General features: G+C 40.7%; 3 protein-coding genes across 3 annotated transcripts; all 3 read right to left on the reverse strand.

Annotated features, from left to right (window-relative positions):
* Positions 1-365: 365 nt before the first annotated feature.
* LOC306696285 (uncharacterized protein) lies at positions 366-5,552 on the reverse strand (the record flags this gene model as incomplete). Its single annotated transcript, XM_079159867.1, has 2 exons — positions 366-2,632; positions 5,420-5,552. 2 exons carry the CDS (start codon positions 5,550-5,552, stop codon positions 1,356-1,358), a joined length of 1,410 nt encoding a protein of 469 aa, XP_079015993.1. The 3' UTR covers positions 366-1,355.
* A 3,358-nt stretch (positions 5,553-8,910) lies between these two features.
* On the reverse strand, positions 8,911-13,148 carry LOC306696405 (uncharacterized protein). Its single transcript, XM_079160009.1, has 2 exons — positions 12,941-13,148; positions 8,911-10,635 (listed from the first exon to the last, which is right to left on the reverse strand). The coding sequence occupies exons 1-2, from the start codon at positions 13,131-13,133 to the stop codon at positions 9,650-9,652; spliced, it is 1,179 nt and encodes a 392-aa protein (XP_079016135.1). The 5' UTR covers positions 13,134-13,148; the 3' UTR covers positions 8,911-9,649.
* A 1,333-nt stretch (positions 13,149-14,481) lies between these two features.
* Positions 14,482-20,522, reverse strand: LOC306696406 (uncharacterized protein). The gene is made up of 2 exons (XM_079160010.1): positions 20,074-20,522; positions 14,482-17,489 (listed from the first exon to the last, which is right to left on the reverse strand). Exons 1-2 carry the CDS (start codon positions 20,264-20,266, stop codon positions 16,780-16,782), a joined length of 903 nt encoding a protein of 300 aa, XP_079016136.1. The 5' UTR covers positions 20,267-20,522; the 3' UTR covers positions 14,482-16,779.
* Positions 20,523-22,359: the final 1,837 nt, after the last annotated feature.

The raw sequence follows: 22,359 nt of genomic DNA on the forward strand, positions 1-22,359 counted from the left end.
TAACAGGCTGTTTAATTCAGTCCTTAAGCTTTTCCTCATGTTTTTGGTTTTGTAAAGGGTAAAAAATAGAAGGCAGCATCCTGAGAACTCCATCTGCTGAGACTCTCAACAGACCGCTATGACCTGCAAGGTGAGAGTCACATGACCGGTGGAGGCTTCAGTATAGACCAGTTTGGGGGTTTTCTCGTGGTGTCTCTTAACATCGTGACAGTCAGAGTTGATGGTTCAACACTTTTTGGAGATGCCAAACTTAAACTTTTGTTATGTTCAGGAGAGCGAAGGTCTCTTATATGGGAGCTGGTTCCCCCGTAATTGACCTGTTACCACCTTGAATAAACATGTTGACAGCTGGAACAATTTACGAACTGAATACCTTTATTATTCAATCAAATATCAAGTTATACAAACAATAGTGTGTAGCCACAGGATGAAAGCAGTGTAAATTAAGTACAAAACCAAACTATTAAAAAAACATTTTAAAAAGTTGCTGAATTACAAAGTCATAAACAAATTCATGATTGAAGGATTGCCTCCGCATGAATCTCAATATGGCAACAAGGGTGCAACAGTTCACAACAACAACAGTGCTGACAGAGCTAACAATAATAAGCTTGGAACGGTGTTATCAGCTGTAAATATTGGCAACATTTGACAACAACAAAACAGGTAATTCAATCCAAGGTTACTTCATTTACTTATCTTAAACAAGTTTGATCTCAAGAGTATATAAGATTATACATTAATCAATTAATGAAAAAAATGATCAGTAAATGAACACTTTAATGCTGCAGGTACTCAAGTAAAGTACAAGTACCTCAAAAATGTCAAATGCAATACTTAAGTTAATGTACTTAGTTACATTCCACCACCGCTAAAAGATCACAAAATTGTTTACAAGAGGACAAAGTTCTTTATAGAACTAGCATCTTGATGTTGGTCTCAAAATGCACCAGATTGATGCATTTAACTTTAAAATGTACAACATTTTCTTCCAGGCGAGCGTGCCCCGGACCCCTCTAGAAAACCAACACTAACTAGAAAATAAAAATTCAATCAAACTAAAGACAGTACTAAGCTCCCTGCCAACGTGAGGAGGCGTCACCTTAAACAAAGCATGGATCTCTCAGAGCAATCAAGGTTTATTGTGTCACTGATCGCAAGCGGGGGCTAATTGTGTGTGAGGACAGGGTTTTGAGGGAAACAATTCAAAATCTGAATGTGGAATCAATAAGAAATGCTCTCAAATTGAAACAACATGCTTTAAAATAAAGATAGGAAAAAAGCACCATATTTCTTCCCCTGCGTTATGTGCCATGTGGTGTGTCAGATTTAACTTTTGTATACAAACAGAACCACTAAAGTCTGTTGTCTCTTGTATGAGTAATTATGTGTGACTTCAGAACTGACTTGTGCCGAAATCTTCTATCACACACTGAGCAGCTGAAAGGTTTCTCTCCTGTGTGGATTCTCATGTGTGTCTGTAAATTTGAACAATTGTTAAAAGATTTCTTACAAACTGTGCAGCTGAAAGGTTTCTCTCCTGTGTGGATTCTCATGTGTGTCTGTAAATTTGAACACTGGTTAAAAGATTTCTTACAAACTGAGCAGCTGAAAAGTTTCTCTCCTGTGTGGATTCTCATGTGTGTCTGTAAAGTTGAACAGTGGTTAAAAGATTTCTTACAAACTGAGCAGCTGTAAGGTTTGTCTCCTGTGTGGATTATCATGTGTCTCTTTAAATGTGAACAATTGTTAAAAGATTTCTTACAAACTGAGCAGCTGAACGGTTTCTCTCCTGTGTGGGTTCTCATGTGTATCTGTAAATGTGAACGCTGGTTAAAAGATTTCTTACAAACTGAGCAGCTGTAAGGTTTTTCTCCTGTGTGGATTCTCATGTGTCTCTTCAGATCTCTACTTCTGCCAGTTGTTTTCCCACACTCAGAGCATGCAAATAGTTTCTCACCAGCACTACATCTTGAATCACTGACATGGACTTCATCAGGTTTCAAAGAGTTTAAACCTGACTGAGGTTCTCTGGTCTCCTTCCAATCACCACTGTCATCAGTGTCAGAAAAGTCTCCAGTCTTCTCATCAGTATCTGGTTCTGGATGTCTATCTGGATCTGAGTTTCTGCCTGGTTCTGGTCCTCCACAGTCCTCACCATCAGCTTCTGTTTCCATCTGTTCAGTTTGTCTTTGATAAAGCTGTGAGGACTGAGCTTCAACCTTCACAGGAGTGAATGAGAGCTTGACATCAGCCTCCTCCAGACCTTGAAGCTGCTCTCCCTCCTGACTGGTCCAGAGTTCCTCATGTTCCTCTTTAATGTGTGGGACCTCTGGGTCCTCCTGTTCCTCTTTAATGTGTGGGACCTCTGGGTCCTCCTGTTCCTCTTTAATGTGTGGGGACTCTGGGTCCTCCTGTTCCTCTTTAATGTGTGGGGGCTCTGGGTCCTCCTGTTCCTCTTTAATGTGTGGGGGCTCTGGGTCCTCCTGTTCCTCTTTAATGTGTGGGGGCTCTGGGTCCTCCTGTTCCTCTTTAATGTGTGGGGGCTCTGGGTCCTCCTGGTCCAGACTGGAGCTCCACTCCTGCTGCTCAGGGGGAACTTCTTCTTTAAATACCAACATCTGCTGGAAGTCTGCAGGAAAACAATAAACACAGAGACGTTACGAAGAAATATTAGTACTGAGCAAATAGTCTCCTGTAGATACCTAGATTGCCGACACAAATTGTAAAGACAACGCACCAGCAGCAATGAGGTCATCAAGATGGCGCCACGGACGGCTGCCTCGAAGTGTTGGTGTGCATTGTTTTGTGTTGTATTTGTCATTAATTCAGTTTTAATGCTGCGATACTCGGAGCTCTTTCACCAGAGATGAGCTCATGAACACCAGGGGTACAACTCCAGCGGACTTAGTTCAAACTTTTCTGCTAACTTCTGTGCAAGTACTGGACATTCTAGTCAAAGGTGCTCTCACCTTAGCACATGCAGTGAAACGCCGTAGGAGAGGGAAACGGGCCGGAGCGCTGGTGCGTCTTCTTCCGTTTTGTGCTTCACTGAGACCTGGCTCTGTGGATCGATACCGGACTCCGCGTTCCAGCTGGCTGGTTTCCAGCTGTTCAGAGCGGATCGCGACACGGAGCTCTCCGGCAAATCGAAAGGTGGAGGAATCTGTTTCTATACCAACAGTGGCTGGTGCAACAATGTGACAGTGATTCTGCAGCACTGTTCCCCTGACCTGGAATCTTTCATCATACACTGCAAACCCTTTTACTCCCCCCGTGAGTTCACTTCATTCATTCTGGTCAGTGTTTACAGAATAGAGAATCTTTGCGGTTTTGTCAAGAGGAAGATGAGACATCAGACCCAACAATGCAGATGAGCTGAAGGCCCCTATCAAAGCAACCTGGGCTTCCATAACACCTCAGCAATGCTACAGATGCACCTGTATATTTCAAATTGCATCTATTAGACACATGAAGATAAAGTTGTGAACACCGGCTGAATATCTATTATCAGAATCATTATAACTGTATTTTAACTACTACTGTGTAAAGCTGACTGCTGTTAAAAAGAACCTTATTTGTTTAAAGTGTTTGCAAACCAAATGTTATTGCACTTTTGTTCATATAGCAGTACTTTTTTAATAAAAATGTGCAATACACTACTTTTGAATTCATTGAATTTTGCGCATAATGTGATTACAAATTTGAATTGTTGCCCAGCACTAAATATAGTGAAACATGTTTATTTATATTGCATTATAATATATAATCTCTATAAAATATGTTTTTCTTTCTAAAATAAGTACATATAACATAATAAAATCAATTTCCAAAAAGATTGGACTTTTGCATTAGATTCTGGAATATATTTTCAAGTAAAATGAACTTCAAATGTTAAAATTGAAGTTAGGAACAGTGCAACAACTTAAATTTCCCCATTAAGGTTTTTCAAACTGAATTAGTGTGCAGGAAAATAATAAATGCTACATATAGAATAATGATCAAAGACAAGAAGTTACTCAGTGCTTTCAGCATAGATCACATTCCTATTCCTACATGTAAATTGCTTTCTGACATATTCATTTGTAAATAAAATGAACTTAATTTATTTTAAGTGCAAACAATGTTTTCCCACATTTCCCCACATTTAACAGGTTCTCTCAAACAAAAAAATAACACAACAGGTTCTCTCAAACAAGAAAATAACACATCCAGCCATGATTGATGTGGATTTACTTTGTTCAGATTGCTTTCAATAAAAGCTTCTTGAAGAGTGCCACAACTTAGGTTACCCAAATCTTAGGTTCTTTAAAACTGAATTAAACAGGATGTGCAAGCTACTCAAGCTTTTTCTGCATGGATCATATTCTTTTTATCATAATCCTATTCATAGGTACATTCCCATTCCTACATATCAATCAGTGACTGGTGTGGGCTTCATACGGTCTACAGACAGCATTTTAAGACACACAACACACTGGGGTCTCTCTTCTTGGCCGACCATAGTGCTTATAAAATCCAGGGACGGATATTCCTCGTTATATTCATGTCGGTTCCGCTTGATTTATTTTATTTTTAGTTCTTAGGTGCAACCATATGATATAGTGCTCTATCTTTACAACTTTTTTGCAATTATTTGTGTTATAATTTTCTATTGTTTTACCTGTGTGTGTGGGTTGGTGGGTGACACTGGTGACACTGCGCCCCCCTAGGGAGAGCGCCCCCCAGTTTGGGTACCACTGAGCTGAGCGATGATGAGTTTTCACTGTTAATTTACCGTCTTAATTAAATGTTGATGCCTCCATGACCAAGTAAAGCAAATGAGACTGAGGAAAACTATGTAGAAGAAAAGATGTTCACTTTGCCTAATATGTAGCTTACTCATGTGTGCCTGTGAACATGAGTGCCTCATGTGTTACTCATGTTCTCATGTGTGCCCTGGTGTTCTCATGTTTCCTTACCTCCTCATCCCTCACTCCCGTTACTGTCCATACTGGATCTGTCCCGTTGTTTAAAAAGCTAAATAAGTTATTAGCATGACTGCATCCAGCTAGCCAAACCTTTCTGGTGTACAGCTACTAGAGAAGCTTCGCATGTTCTGCTAGTCTGCTGTCTGGTTGTGAGGTCAGGCTGATCTGGGATCAGCTCTTTCTCCGCCAAAGTTCTCCTCTCAAACGGGTCTTGGAGGAGTAGTGCTCGCGCTCGCCTGCAGAGACTAGTCCCGACGAGAACGCTCAGCTCGGAGCAATACAGATTTGGCCCCAAACTGAATCTATTTGAGGACGCTGATTAGCTAAATTGTATGTCACACATTCATATCTTTAATCAGCAATTGGCTAAACTGTTTCATAGACCCGTCACGGAGTCCTCCGCTCCGACTACGTCGGTGCTCGGGCCCTAATAAATAAAGTGAACCAACCTGCTCTGTGTAACCGCAGCTGAGGGTTGAAAACAGCGTCCAGTAGTTTCCGTTGTCGCTCGTTCTGCTCTTTTAAAGCAGCCGCAGTTAGTCGCTGGTTGGCTAAACATCTCAGCATTTGGACTTTAGACATTTTCACTAAACCACAAAAACGTTTCCTCCAGAAAAACACCGGAAGATATACCGAGACGGACTGTTTTGCGTTAATAAAAGGTCCGAGTAGTACCAACAGGCTTGTGAACATTTAGTTCCACATGTAGATTCAAAACGTAACAGTTGTACTTGTATAATTGTCAAGTGAAACAGGGTTTTTCTTTCATGTAAATAGAAGAAATATAAATAACTGAAAACGATCTAAGCTAATTGTAAATAAAATAATAAGTAAAGCAGTTTGTAAAGTAATTAATACTGACATTCTGACTATTCAGAAAAGAAACAGGGCGGAAGCAATCTGGCTAGAAATCTAGATAAGCAGACACGCAGTGACACGCCGTGTCGCAGTAAATACGATCCGGAATCGGACAAACACCGCACCAGAAGAGATCGCATGGTATTGAGATGTGCGATATGACTGTGCATCACTGACGAGTCTAAAAGTCCGGAGAGGCAACCGGTAACAGAGCTGAACTTTGCAACAACTGAGAGACTTTGTAGCTGACGTGAAGATCACTTCCGTCACCAGTTGGTTAGCATTAGCATTAGCATTACGTCACGGGGATGTGTAGCACATACGGCGATAGTTTAAACTGAGTATTTATTTACAGTTATGTGTTGTGTAGTGAGATTTCCATTCGTGAAGGTTTGTACTTTATTCACTCAATTAAAAATATCTGCTCAGGTGATACAAGCATCCACAAAAGCGCATGTCCTCTTTGGATGTGACCTTAATTTGACCTAAATTAGAAACAAATGTCCTCGTGAAGGAGGTGAGTAGCATCCTCCACCTTCTCTTTAACTACCTCCACCTGGACATGGTGCACTGCGGCCTGAAGGGGGCAGTAGATGGCAGCGGTGGAAGAAGGACTCTGGTTTATTTCTTATATGAAAGAAGTAATGCACCAGTGTGTAGAAATACTCAAAATCTTTCTTATAATAAAAGTGCAACTGTATCAGTAATAAAATGCACTTAACGTACCAAAAGTAAACATTATGCAGAATGGCCCATATCAGAATATGAGTAAAACTATTACTGATGTATTTATGAGTTCATCTGTTTAAAATTGCAGCTGGTAAAGATGGAGTTATTCCTATTTAGTCAATAACTGTACTTAAGTACAAATTCATGTTATATATACTTTACTTGAGTATTTCCATTTCATGAAACTTTCTCCTCCATTACATCTCAGAGGTAAATATTGTACTTTTTACTACATTTGTCTCACAGCTTTAGTTACAGATTTTCATCTCCTTCCTGTCCAGTTTGAACCTCGTATCTCCAGATGTGTTGATGTTGAATGTTTGTGATAAACTGGAGGATGAAATGTTCCTTTTATGTGATGATAAAATCCTCCTACTTCTTCAGATAAATAAACTCTTTAAAAAGACTCTTGGATCAGCTGGAAAATACATCGTCACAAAGCCGAAAACAGGTTTTTCTTTTCTGGAGATACAAGGTTCTCACAGGACAGAGACGCTACAAACATGATTTTATAGAATATGATGCATTGATGTAGAATAAACTAGTTAAAAACATGCACCGACGAGGATCATTTTACTGCACAATCAATACTTTTACGACTTTAAGTACATTTTTGCTGATTCATACTTTTACTTAAGGTTTGAATGGAGGACTTTTAACTGTAGTGGAGTATTTTCACAGTGTGGTATTAGTACTTTTACTTATTAGTAAAATATCTGAGTACTTCTTCACTGCATAAATCCTACCATCATTTCCATCATTGTTTTTTTACAGGTGTTGATGCAACTGTATGATCACTTAGAGACCACAATTTATTGAATTGTATGACGTTATACAAACAGGTTTTTCTATTATTTAGTCCACCCCATTTATATCAATGAGGGTTGGCTAAATAACAGAAGCTCTGTATAAAAAAATACAAGCCTAGGACTGCAACTTTGATTATTGAACCCTCTACTGTGCTCCTTCACCCAGGCTCAGTACTCCTTTTAATGTGCAGTCATGCACCCCTTTTTTGCCACATTCGGTTGATTCTTATCCCCAAATAATACACTTGACGTCTGCTTTACTGACACTAATGTGCATATCTGTGTTTCCTGTCTTTAAAGCCCTCTTTGCCAACTCATCCGCCCTCTCATTCCCACTCACTCCTAGATGCGCTAGAACTCACAGGAATTTAACCTGACCTCCCTGATTAGTTATTCTTCTGGTTGACTGGAGGACTTCATGCAGTATATGGGGCAACTGTGGTAGAGCAGGGTCGAATCAGAGGATCGGCGGTTTGATCCTCGGCTCCGCTAGTCCATGTCGATGTGTCCTCGATGCCTACAGTGTCTGAATGTTGTATGAATGTTAGTTAGTCCTGATGGGCAGGTGGCACCTTGCATGGTAGCCCCTGCTATCAGTGTGTGAATGATGACATGTAGTGTTAAAGCGCTTTGAGTGGTCAAAAGACTAGAAAAGCTCGACACAAGTACAGTCCATTCAACATTTATCTTGACGGCTGTTTGAATGAAAAGAAATTAAACTTGCTTTTGGGCTGATGATGAGTCGGAGCAAATCAACACTGTTTCCTGTCTAGTTATTTCCACCCATCATAGTAAAACCAGCACTGCCATTATCTCCACTGTGTAAACCCCAAAATGATTGGATGTTCTTCTGTTGATTCCTCTTCCTTTAGCTGGTGTTGCCGCCCCATATCCTGTCACTCCTGTCTCAGGTTTCTTAGGACCATCCGTGTAAAATCATGATACTCTTTCATTACATAATATTAAAATGCACTTACCAAATCAACTTCATCTTTTTCTTTCCTTTTCAAGCTCTAACAAATACCAGTCTATGTCAGGCAACACAAGCGTCCATGGAGCCACCACCGGGTAAACTACTGAGGGGCTTATCCTCCGATCAAAGACTTCTGATTCTCTTGCAATGTCATTGTCTACATGACCAAAGTGATCCCTCTGACTCCTCCCACTCTCCCAGACCACCTGCAACACCCTTTTTGCAGGGTGAGAATCATTGTGTTCCTGTAAATTAGCCCAGTAGTTTGTCTTCAGTTGCCTTCTCCTTAAATCTAGCAACGTGTCTCCCATTTCTACCTGCAGGGCAGGTTCTGCTGCAACTTGGTGGGTAACCTACAAAATAAAAGCCTCTATAAATTATTCCCATCTTAAGTTACCTTCCATCTTTTCCATATGTAATGGGTGTGGGTTGGACATGAAAAAAAAAAACTCAATTCATTTTTTTCCAACATTTATTTACTTCTAGAGAAGAATTCAACCCATTAACTGCCTTCTGATCTTTTTCTGCACCTCTGCTCCCTCAGCAATAAGCAAAATGACAATGTGTGATTTCATTCTTGTTTTTTTTACATTTAGATACATTCTTTTGATATTACAGTATGTACTAAGCTCAGGATGCACATTACTAGAAACATATTACTAGAATATTAAAATGACCAGGAAAACATCTAACCTAAATCATAACAACACATTTCCTCAAAACCATTAAAGACAATATATACAAGAGGGAAAAACAGGGACACCTGGTGGGTAAAGTGAAAAGGTGCGTAAGACTGGGTGACTAAACAGAGACAAAAGAAACTATAACATTACACAAAGGAAAACACATACTACAAATTTATGATTGAAGGACTGCCTCCACACGGCTCTCAATATGGCAACAAGGGTGCGACAGTTAAAAACAACATTTTCTTCCAGGTGAGCGTGCCCCGGACCCCTCTAGAAAACCAACACTAACTAGAAAATAAAAACTCAATTAGTCTACTGGATCAAACTAAAGACAGTACTAAGCTCCCTGCCAACGTGAGGAGGCGTCACCTTAAACAAAGCATGGATCTCTCAGAGCAATCAAGGTTTATTGTGTCACTAATCGCAAGCGGGGGATAATTGTGTGGGAGGACAGGGTTTTGAGGGAAACAATTCAAAATCTGAACGTGGAATCTATAAGCAATGCTCTCAAATAAAAACATGCTTTTGAATAAAGATAGGGAAAAAAAGCACCATATTTCTTACCCTGCGTTATGTGCAATGTGGTGTGTCAGATTTACCTTTTGTATACAAACAGAACCACTAAAGCCAGTTGTCTCTTGTATGAGTAGTCATGTGTAACTTCAAAGCTGACTTGTGCCGAAATCTTTCATCACACACTGAGCAGCTGAAAGGTTTCTCTCCTGTGTGGATTCTCATGTGTATCTTTACATTTGAACAATGGTTAAAAGTTTTCTTACAAACTGAGCAGCTGAAAGGTTTCTCTCCTGTGTGGATCCTCATGTGTGCCTGTAAATGTGAACACTGGTTAAAAGATTTCTTACAAACTGAGCAGCTGTAAGGTTTCTCTCCTGTGTGGATCCTCATGTGTGTCTGTAAATGTGAACAATGGTTAAAAGTTTTATTACAAACTGAGCAGCTGTAAGGTTTCTCTCCTGTGTGGATCCTCATGTGTGTCCGTAAATGTGAACACTGGTTAAAAGATTTCTTACAAACTGAGCAGCTGTAAGGTTTCTCTCCTGTGTGGATTCTCATGTGTGTCTTTAAATTTGAACAATAGTTAAAAGATTTCTTACAAACTGAGCAGCTGTAAGGATTCTCTTCTGTGTGGGTTCTACATCTTGAATCACTGACATGGACTTCATCAGGTTTCAAAGAGTTTAAACCTGACTGAGGTTCTCTGGTCTCCTTCCAATCATTACTGCCACCAGTGTCAGAAGATTCTCCATTGTCATCAGTATCTGGTTCTGGATGTCTACCTGGATCAGAGTTTGTGCCTGGTTCTGGTCCTCCACAGTCCTCTCCATCAGCATCTGTTTCCATCTGTTCAGTTTGTCTTTGATGAAGCTGTGAGGACTGAGGTTCCTCTTCATCATCTTCACTCTTCACAGGAGTGAATGAGAACTTGACGTCCGCCTCCTCCAGCCCTTGAAGCTGCTCTCCCTCCTGACTGGTCCAGAGGTCCTCCTGTTCCTCTTTAATGTGTGGGGGCTCTGGGTCCTCGTGTTCCTCTGTAATGTGTGGGGGCTCTGGGTCCTCTTCTTGAACCACCAACATCTGCTGGACGTCTGCAGGAAAACAGTAAACACACAGAGACATTACGAAGAAATATTAGTATTGAGCAAACAGTCTGTAGATACACTTTTTTCCCCTGCCATCAATCCCTCTTACACTCCCTGTGCACAGTTACCAAACAGACATGCCGACACAAATTGTAAAGACACAACGCACCAGCAGCAATGAGCAATAATCTATCATATAAATTAGGCTGGGTGAAGTTTGATTTTATTCAACAAACTTCACGTGGCATGAAATTACTTTACATTATGGCCTGGCTCCAAAATGAACAAAAACAATTAACTTTACTATTAATGAAAACTCCACGTACAAGCGTGATTTTGAAACCTTTTTTATCCAATTTCCGCTCTCCAAACATCTTAGTTTTCACATATTTGGATCAGAGAAGTCTTTTTCGGGTGAACCCTCGAAAGTTCCATGTTTGGGCCGCTGTATTTTTTTAAGTCTACATACCAAATTTTATACATCTAGGTGAAACGTACTATGAGGGCTGCATCATCAAAATATTGTAGGGAGCGCTATCGAGCCGACTTGCAACTCTGAAGCAATAAAATCAGAACAGATAACTACATCCATGATTTTAAATGTGTTTGACAAGTTTGGTTATGTTTTGAGCATTTTTAACCCCTCAAAAACACCTTCATTTTTCATGGCGAAGAATCATCGCCACAGCAACAGCCTTTCACGAAACAAACTTTGAATAACTTTTAGTCACAAAGGTCTTTAGATTGTACTGACCAAATTTATAGTTGATTTGATTATTTCCCTAGGAGGAGTTTGTTAAAGTACAGCGCCTGGAAATGGCAAAAACAACACTCAAAATTCATAGAAAATTCAAAATGGCTGACTCCCAGTTGGGTTTAGAGCATGGACCTGTAAGACTTTTTTTTAAGTCCAAATATGATACATGTGCCGACCAAATTGTGTAAATCTATGTGAAACGTACTGCGAGGGCTGCTTCGTCGAAGTTTTGTAGAGGGCGCTATCGAGCTGAATTGCCACTCTGAAGCATTAAAACCATAATATGTAACAAAATGTTGGGCTTTAAATCTTTGTGCCAAGTTTTCTTACGTTTCGAGCATTTTTAGCGCCTCAAAAGAACCTACGTTTTTTACGGCGAAGATTGCATCGCCACGGCAACGGCGTTCGACGAAACATCAAAAGCTTCATGAACTGGCATTATGAACTTCTTACATTTGTGTGGAACTAATTTGATGTTTATCTGATTTACCTACTAAGAGAAACAAGCCAAAATTTAGAAACTTTAACCTCCTATTACCAGTAGGCAGCGCTATGACAATTATACATAATTGGCCTGTAGATGTCTTCAGGACTGGACTTTAATCAAACATGTGAAAACTGGAAAAGTTCTGACCATCAGTTTATTCGTTCATGGCGAAGGATCGAAATTTGCCGAGCCGCCACGTCGCCGCCCTTTTTCTGAGATTCTGAATTTGGTATAATAATCATCAAAATTAAAAGAAATAATCACTTGAAATATATCACCTTGTGTGTAATGAATCTATATAATACACGAGTTTCCCTTTTTTAAATTGAATTACTGAATTACTAAAATTTACTGGGTTGGTGATGAAGCCGCACCCCCATATAGTAAAGCTGCGCCCCACCTAGGGCCCCCCCCCCCCCCAGTTTGGGAACCACTGAGTTAAGCGATGATGAGTTTTCACTGTTAATTTACCGTCTCAATTAAATGTTGATGCTTCCATGATCAAATGAGACTGAGGAAAACTATGTAGAAGGAAAGATGTTCACTTTGCCTAATATGTAGCTTACAGAGTTCTCATGTGTGCCCTGGTGTTCTCATGTGTCCTTACCTCCTCATCCCTCACTCCCGTAACTGTCCATGCTGGATCTGTCCCGTTGTTTTCAAAAGCTAAATAAGTTATTAGCATGACTGCATCCAGCTAGCCCAACCCGTCTGGTGTACAGCTACTAGAGATGCTTCGCATGTTCTGCTAGTCTGCTGTCTGGTTGTGAGGTCAGGCTGATCTGGGATCAGCTCTTTCTCCGCAAAGGTTCTCCTCTCAAACGGGTCTTGGAGGAGTAGTGCTCGCGCTCGCCTGTAGAGACTAGTCCCGACGAGAACGCGCAGCTCGGAGCAATACAGATTTTGGCCCCAAACTGAATCTATTTGAGGACGCTGATTAGCTAAATTGTATGTCATACATTCATATCTTTAATCAGCAATTGGCTAAACTGTTTCATAGACCCATCACGGAGTCCTCCGCTTCGACTACGTCGGTGCTCGGGCCCTAATAAATAAAGTGAACCAACCTGCTCTGTGTAACCGCAGCTGAGGGTTGAAAACAGCGTCCAGTAGTTTCCTTTGTCGCTCGTTCTCCTCTTTTAAAGTAGAACGTTCCTCCTCGTACTCTGCTATCGTTCTTTCAAACACACCAAATATCTCTTCAGCAGCCGCAGTTAGTCGCTGGTTGACTAAACATCTCAGCATTTGGACTTTAGACATTTTTTACTAAACCACAGACACGTTTCCTCCAGACAAACACCGGAAGATATACCGAGCCGGACTGTTGTGCGTTAATAAAAGGTCCGAGTAGCACCAACAAGCTTGTGAGCATTTAGTTCCACATGTAGATTCAAAAATTATGTGATGACTGTAACAGTTGTACTTGTATAATTGTCAAGTCAAACAAGGTTTTTCTTTTATGTAAATAGAAGAAATATAAAGAACTGAAAAAGATATAAGCTAATTGTAAATAAAATAATAAGTAGAGCAGGTTGTAACGTAATCACTACTGACAATCTGACTATTCAGAAAAGAAACAGGGCGGAAGCAATCTGGCTAGAAATCTAGATAAGCAGACACGCAGTGACACGCCGTGTCGCAGTGAATACGGTCCGGAATCGGACAAACACCGCACCAGAAGAGATCGCATGGTATTGAGATGTGCGATATGACTGTGCATCACTGACGAGTCCAACAGTCCGGAGAGGCAGCCGGTAACAGAGCTGAACTTTGCAACAACTGAGAGACTTTGTAGCTGTCGTGAAGATCACTGCCGTCACCAGTTGGTTAGCATTAGCATTAGCATTAGGTCACAGGGATCTGTAGCAAATATGGCGATAGTTTAACCCTTTGTCATATAATACCGTTGTTTGTTTATGATTGATTGTCCGGTAATGTTTTCTATCTGGTTGTAAATCATGTGGAAGCACGGTAGATGGTGATAGTTTAAGCGGTTGAATTGTTTGTTGATAGTATTATAAATACACATTACATACAACATTAACTGTATGTGCTTGTTAATATATCAGGGCATGTTTAGATTATAGAATGTGGCTCTATTACACACAAGCGTCCATGGAGCCACCACCGGGTAAACTACTGAGGGGCTTATCCTCCGATCAAACACTTCAGATTCTCTTGCAATGTCATTGTCTACCCGACCAAAGTGATCCCTCTGACTCCTCCCACTCTCCCAGACCACCTGCAACACTCCTTTTGCAGGGTGAGAATCATTGTGTTCCTGTAAATTAGCCCAGTAGTTTGTCTTCAGTTGCCTTCTCCTTAAATCTAGCAGCGTGTCTCCCATTTCTACCTGCAGGGCGGGTTCTGCTGCAACTTGGTGGGTAACCTACAAAATAAAAGCCTCTTAAATTATTCCCATCTTAAGTTACCTTCCATCTTTTCCATATGTAATGGGTGTGGGTTGGACATGGAAAAAGAAAAATCAATTGATTGTTTTCCAACAATTATTTATTTACAATAAGTAAAATGAGAATGTGTGATTTCATTCTTGTTTTTTTACATTTAGATTACATTCTTTTGATATTACAGTACGTACTAAGCTCAGGATGCACATTACTAGAAAAGGGATATTAAAATTACCAGGAAAACATCTACCCTAAATCATAACAACACATTTCCTCAAAACCATTAAAAACAATATATACAAGAGGAAAAACAGGGACACCTGGTGGGTAAAGTGAAAAGGTGCGTAGGACTGGGTGACTAAACAGAGACAACAGAAACTATAACATTACACAAAGGAAAACACATACTTGCAGAAGTCAATGCTTAAACACATGAATTGCCCTTCTGGTATTTTTCTGCCACATTTCTATTTTAACTGTAAAAACAACACTATAAAGCTGAGTAACGTTATAATATTAAGAGAAAACAACGTGTCTTAAATGTTACATCTTTCCAATAAATCACCTTCACGTGGTTTAGGGCCGTGTGTGTGCATACCTGCAAACTCATAAGAGGTGAAAAAGGTCTGAAAAAAGTCCGAAACCCTATCGGGGGGTGCAGGGTTATGCTCCCCCGGGAAAATTTTATTTTAAATATGATCTTTAAATGTAGCATTCTGCTGACTCTGAGAAGAAAATTAAGTGATAAGACATCATTTACTTTAAGCAAAAAACTAATTTATTTTTCAGTTATTAATCAGTATTTCAGCTCTAGTTGAACAGCTGACTAGTTAGCTTTTTTTTTCAATCAATATTATTATTAACCTTTATTTAGACAAAATCCATTGAGAATCCATTTCACTTTCAGAAGTTTTAGTCATATAAAAACAAAGATAGCAAGAGTAGCGAGAACCATCGCCTGTACAAAATAAAGTGATCAGTTTTCATTGAACCCTGTTACTGTATGGCTTAATATTAACTTCCACCGTCGCCGTAAAGCTGTTAGAATTGTGGCCTATCTTCTATTTACAATTAAAATGATTTAAATCCAGATCAATTATTTAAATTGAAATGATAATTTACTCTGGCTAAAGTAGCTCATCAAGAGTAAAATAATAGCTGTGATCTATACACACCTCTGCATTAGCAACCCGCTGAAATGAAGGTACAGGCACCTTAACACTCATTACTCCAGGGCCCTTGGGAGCAACTGCAAGTGGGACTGTTAGTACACATGGCTGTAGTCATCACAGTGAACAGTGTCTGGCAGTGTGATGAGAGGGCACGTGAGCCCTTGTTGCTCTACTTCATCTCCTTGGAGCAGAGGCTATTTAAAATACTGTGACAGCGGGAAGCTGTACTGCTCTCCCTTCCCGTCTGTTTAGACCTCCACCTTTATCCAGGCCCAGCTCCTTCACAGCTCAGCCCTGCGTCAAGCTGCGCTACAAAACAGCCTCCTCTTCCTGAAGCTCTTTGACCACATCATCTCATCAGTATCTGGGCCTCATGTTTCAAGTTATTATGACCACGAAATCACCTCATTCTACATTGAGTTAAAAACAAACCTGCAACCAGATGTGACGGTGTTCCGGTTTAACGTTAACAAGTGACCGCGTGAAGTGAACCGGAACACTGGGGGGGGCTGCATGTTTCATCACGTTATGTTTTTTTCCTACTAAATCATGATACTGACGAACGTTAACAGTCGACAAAGTTCCGCATGCAGTGGACGTTAACTTAACCGGGCAAGTCTGAACTATAACGGAACTTAAACTGTAACAGAGGGAAATGAAGACGCTGTAGACATCTTAAAGCTGACTGGCCAAGACTCGACAAGTCACATCAAAGATGCTTTATTGCGAAGATCACGACATCATCTTTTCTCTTTGTCTCACTCCAATCTAAGAAACACTGGCTGTCCAGTTGAACCCCCCCCCGAATAAAATCGATTACAGATCTACACGATTCACGTGGACGATATATTTTGATTCAAAACGGCAAATTTTGACGAAAAGCGACAAGTTTGCAGGTATAGTTTGACTTGTGTTCTCAGACCAAGAATTCACTCACCATTTGAAAAGAGTTGTAGCAGCTGGGCCGAAAAAAGGGAAACCGGGGCCCCTTTCTGGAGCCAGACCTGGGAGTGGAGCTTGCTGGTGAGGGTCTGGTTTTCGAGACATGAGACATATGGTTCGACCGGGAACAACCTGAAAAATCTACATTGAGCCGCCGCCCTATGGGCCCACCGCTCAAAGGGGTATGTGGAGGGGTGATTGGGTAAAAGGGCTAAAGGGGATTCTTTCCTGTGTGAGTTTTCATGTGTACCTTTAGATCTGCGTTGTGCTTTAATCACAAACTGAGCAGCTGAAAGATTTTTCTCCTGTGTGGGTTCTCATGTGTGTCCTTAAAGTTGAACCCTGGTTAAAAGATTTCTCAAATACTGAGCAGCTGAAAGGTTTCTATCCTGTGTGGATTCTCATGTGTCTCTGTAAATGTGAACCCCGGCTAAAAGATTCCTTACAAACTGAGCAGCTGTAAGGTTTCTCTCCTGTGTGGATTCTCATGTGTCTATTTAAAGTTGAACCCCGGTTAAAAGATTCCTTACAAACTGAGCAGCTGTAAGGTTTCTCTCCTGTGTGGATTCTCATGTGTCTCTTCAGATCTCCCCTTCTGCCAGTTGTTCTCCCACACTCTGAGCATCTAAATAGTTTCTCACCAGCACTACATCTTGAATCACTGACATGGACTTCTTTAGGTTTCAAAGAGTTTAAAGCTGACTGAGGTTCTCTGGTCTCCTTCCAATCATCACTGCCATCAGTGTCAGAAAAGTCTCCAGGCTTCTCCTCAGTATCTGGTTCTGAGTTCCTGTCTGGTTCTGGTCCTCCACAGTCCTCTCCATCAGCATCTGTTTCCATCTGTTCAGTTTGTCTTTGATGAAGCTGTGAGGACTGAGCTTCCTCTTCATCATCTTCAGTCTTCACAGGAGTGAATGAGAACTTGACTTCAGCCTCCTCCAGACCTTGAAGCTGCTCTCCCTCCTGACTGGTCCAGAGTTCCTCCTGTTCCTCTTTAATGTGTGGGGGATCTGGGTCCTTCTGGTTCAGACTGGAGCTCCACTCCTGCTGCTCAGGGGGAACCTCTTCTTGAACCACCAACAGCTGCTGGACGTCTGCAGGAAAACAGTAAACACACAGAGACGTTACAAAGAAATATTAGTATTGAGCAAATAGTCTCCTGTAGTCTTCCTGCCATCATTCCCTCTTACACTCCCTGTGCACAGTTACCAAACAGACATGCCGACACAAATTGTAAAGACACAACGCACCAGCAGCAATGAGGTCATCAATAGTTTACATGGCAAAAAAGTGTGGCACTACCCAACATTGTTAAGAAGTATTCAAAGAACCTGCATCCTCCATTAAGTCCGGCTGAGATGTGATCATGTGGGCAGTTATAGTTGACTAATGTACGTAAACCTGCCACCGTAGAAACATTGGATAGAACCTTCAGAAGCAGCCACAACGTAACCGTGGACGTGCATCATCGGTGCGCTCCGTTTATGAACCAATAGCGCTCCACCTTGGTAGTCAGCCGTAGAGAACATCCATGTAAAGATGATGAAACTGAAATGTGACAATAACAACAATGACACAATCAAACTTTGTCTAGAGACTGCTCTCAGGAACCTATAGGTCAAGGTTACACCCCCCCCCCCGATCTCAGGGTGGTCCCTGTTATTATCGATATATTTTAAATGTTAATAATTGTATGATTATCAATAATTTAATTATCATACTTGCCAGTAACCAGGTCTGTATGTGTCATGATAACAAGGTCTATCTATGTTGTGTGATTGTTTAATTCATTCTATCATTGATCAGGTTGTATTCAGTGATTTATATCCAACCGTTTGGTACCGTTCTGCAGCTGAGACAGTCCAGATTTAAAATATGGAACAATTAAATAGACTATGTAAGTAACTAGTTTTAATTCTGTAAATTAAGGTTAAATGAAATAATCAAGACTGTTGTCAGGATGGGAGAGGTTTGGTGTTCCCGTTGGTTAAAAGATTTCTTAAAAACAGCAGCAGACTTTGTAACAGTGAAGTTATTGATTATTTATCCCAATAAAAATTAGCCAAAATTATGCAAAAGCATTTGTTTTCTAAAATAAACATGGTAGTATAACCAAGAAGAGCCTATTGATGTAGGAAGTGCATTTGGTTACACTACACGACAATGAAGCTATTGAATATTTTAACAGTAAGTCTTTTCAGCATTGATCTTTATAGACTCGTCTCATGCGGATGTAGCTTGTTGTCCACCTTACTACAGTTACAGAGTTATTGATACGGAAAACCTGAATATCTTTCCAACTTTACCGAACTTTTGAAGACAATCAATAATTATATTGAATTACCACCCGGCCCTAACATAACCTGACGGTGCATTTGGGTATCGTTGCACCTGAGCGTCTGTTTAGGCTCAACAGACGAGAGGTTAACGACATGTTGCCTAAGTGGTATCAGGTGCGGTTGTATCGGAGTAGTACACAAGTACATCACAAGTACATCAGCACAGCATCGGACCCAGATACACAAATACTGGTATCGGTGCATTCCTGCATTAGAACACAAGCAAATCTGAGCTATCAATGTGGTCTGATGTGATGAAATGTGTATACACAATATATGGAACATTACTAAGTATTATATTATCTGGTTCCAGATAATATAATATTGTAATAAACTCTTATCAATCAATCAACTTATTAATCATTTTAGAATTCAACAAGCTGCAAAATCCACGTGGTGTTATCAAAGAGAACAAACTTTACTTTAAGCACAAATATTTTCTGTCATCTAGATCAGTGGTTCTCAACTGATCTGGCTGCGGGACCCACCATCACCCCTTAATGACAAACCGCGACCCAAATTTTCAACTTCTCAAATGTCTTTAATGAAAAGATGGTGCAGTTTGAACCTGAGCTGAGAATGTCCTCTGCAGTCGTAGTAGTAGGGAGCTCTCTTGTGCAGAGAAATTGTTCCTGTAAGTCCCCGTCCCACATATGTTTCACGTAAACGAGTAAAACTGCTTTGTTTGTTATGTCTGTAGATTTGTAATGCAAAATGACCACTTGCCTTAATTCGAGCTGTGATCTGTTGTTTGATGTCATCCGACATGTCTTCAATTCGTCTAATTATAGAGTCATTTGACAGAGGTATATTAAAAAAAAGGTATTTAAAAGGTATTTCAGTTTATCTGCTGCGGATTGATCCAACAAATGCCGCTTCAGTTTTGACGGCTTCATGCTTTCTTGTGCCAGAACCTCGCTGCACAAAACACACTGATGTTTTTGCCCTCTTTTGTCCTCAATGTAAGAAAATCCACATCTCATGTAGTCGGTGTCGTACTTGCATTTCACCATGCTCAATTAGCATGAAAACAAACTTTGTGGGTGTTCTTCTATACTGTGAATGGCGGGTGTCTATTAGCATTACAAGGCATTAACGCCAAATACTGTTAAGGAGTGTGAATAAATCCCCTTCAAAATAAACGCACAGGATTTTTTTTCAGGCAAAGGCCCGCGACCCACAGAAAGTTGACCCACCAGTTGAGAATCACTGATGTAGAAGCTGAGAGAACAGATCAGAAGAAAAAGAAACAGATTCATTGAATCAACACAGTCTCACTCCAAACTACAGAGGAACGTTATCAGTCGGAGCATGAACAGAAGAAATAAAGTGAACCAACCTGCTCTGTGTAACTGCAGCTGAGGGTTGAAAACAGCGTCCAGTAGTTTCCGTTGTCGCTCGTTCTGCTCTTTTAAAGCAGAACGTTCCTCCTCGTACTCTGCTATCGTTATTTCAAACAGACCAAATATCTCTTCAGCAGCCGCAGTTAGTCGCTGGTTGACTAAACATCTCAGCAGTTGGACTTTAGACATTTTCACTAAATCACAGAAACGTTTCCTCCAGACAAGCTCCGTTAAAAAACGGTTTGCTCACTCTGAGCTGCGCTGTGTTCCTAGGTCATGTTCGGGTCCGTCTACTTCCTGGTAGCATGCTAACTTCATTAGCTCCGTAGGACACCAGGAGACAATCCACCAACGACACAAACGTTCTCTCCACACAAACCCCGTCAACAACACAGTTTACTAGTGATGGTTCCTTTCGTGTCAAGGGTTTGAAACGAGTGTCGAGTAATCAGGAAGAGTTTTCTGAGGTGCATATCGAGGCTCGTGTTGATGACGTGTGTGTTGACGTTCGAAGCCTCGCAAGCCAGCCGTACCACGTGACTGATTCAGGAAGTGGTTAGCAGGTTTGGTGAAATATATTAATATATAATATATATATATAAATAAAACGGTTAGTTAGATAGACAGATATATACTTTATTCATCCACAGGGGGAAATTTGTATGTTACAGCAGCAAAGATATACTTCAGCAAACGAAGTAACAGAGTAAATAAAAATATGAAGTATGAAAAATGCACAATATATACAATAAAATAACAGAGTAGAACATATTAAATATAATAATATGAAGAAGAGAAAAAATGCACAGTATATACAATGAAATAGATTAGTGTTGAATTACTTAACTAGATAAACTAAACAGTAGTGCAAAGATCAACCAACAGCAAACAATAACAGTGTAGCGGTGTGTATGTGAAAGATGATCTGGCCAGAGGTGATTTATTGTACAGTCTAATAGCAGAGGGCAGGAATGTTCTCCTGTATCTGTTCTTGTGACAGCGGAGCTGGATCAGTCTGTTGGAGAAAGTGCTCCACTGTCCATGCAGTAGGTGGTGGAGAGGGTGGTCCGGGTTATCCAATATGGATAATAGTTTCTTCAGTACCTTCCTCTCCACCACCTTTTCCAGATTGTCCAGTTTGCAGGCAATGATTGAGCCGGCCTTCTTAATAAGTTTATTAAGTCTGTTGGTGTCTCCGGCTCCAATGCTGCTCCCCCAGCAGACTAAGGAGAAGTACAGTGCACTGGCCACAACAGACTAGAAGAACATCTCCAACATCTTACTGCACACGTTGAAGGATCAAAGTTGCCTCAAGAAAAAGAGTCGACTCATCCCCTTCCTGTACACAGCGTTGATTTTGGCCTTCCAGTTCAGTCTGTTGTCGATGGAGACACCCAGGAACTTGTACTCCTCCACCATGAGAGAGAGATGCTGTGCTTCTGGAATCAAAGAGATAGATGGGACAACTCACCCAAAACAGCCATGTAAAGACCTGTATGGAGGAGGAAAAGGAGCCCAAACACACACTGTCCAAAGTTGGCAAGACCGCTGCATGCCCAACCATCCTCTCACTCTTGCAGCATCTGCTTTCTTTATATCTTGCCGCTGATCACTTCCCACCTCACTTAGATGAGCGATGACTGCAGGGATGTTCGTCTCGAGTGCTTTAAGGGCTCTTCTGCGGTGATCAACCCATCTGGTCCCATCTACTCTAGTGGGTGTCAGGACAGACTCGTCTAGCAGTTCAGCCAGCTGGTCCAGCTCCCATCGTCTTTTCCCTGACCCTCGATAGAATGATGTATAGAAAGACAGGACCACATCAATCTGAAAAATGAAAAGAAAAACACAAACAAGGCGTTGAGAATCAAAGTCCCACAATGTTTATACTGTTTGCTTTAGGGTCCAGCAATGTTAATAAATACTAAATAATTTTTAAAAATATGTTTTTTATATCAAAAGTTAAAATATCACACAAACCTCTTGATTTAAATAAGTTCCCTGGAAGGCATTCTTGCAGGCTAGCTCTAAACGATGAGCTAAACAATGAATGCCCATTAGCCATGGCCTGCATTCAAAGTTAACGCTGGCTCCATCTGCTCCGAATCCAACAAGGTGATCGGTCCAGTTAGGGATGCCCTTGGAGATTAGCAGTGACCGGATGCAATGCAGGATGCCTTCAGTTGTGGCGCTCTCTGTGTCTTCAATTCTATTAGCATGATAAAAACACACAATGTAAAAAAAAAACTAAACAAAACACAAGTGAGCCACTTCAGAGAAATCCT

This window comes from Pholis gunnellus (assembly GCF_910591455.1).
Source record: "Pholis gunnellus genome assembly, chromosome: 5".
NCBI classification, from domain to species: domain Eukaryota; kingdom Metazoa; phylum Chordata; class Actinopteri; order Perciformes; family Pholidae; genus Pholis; species Pholis gunnellus.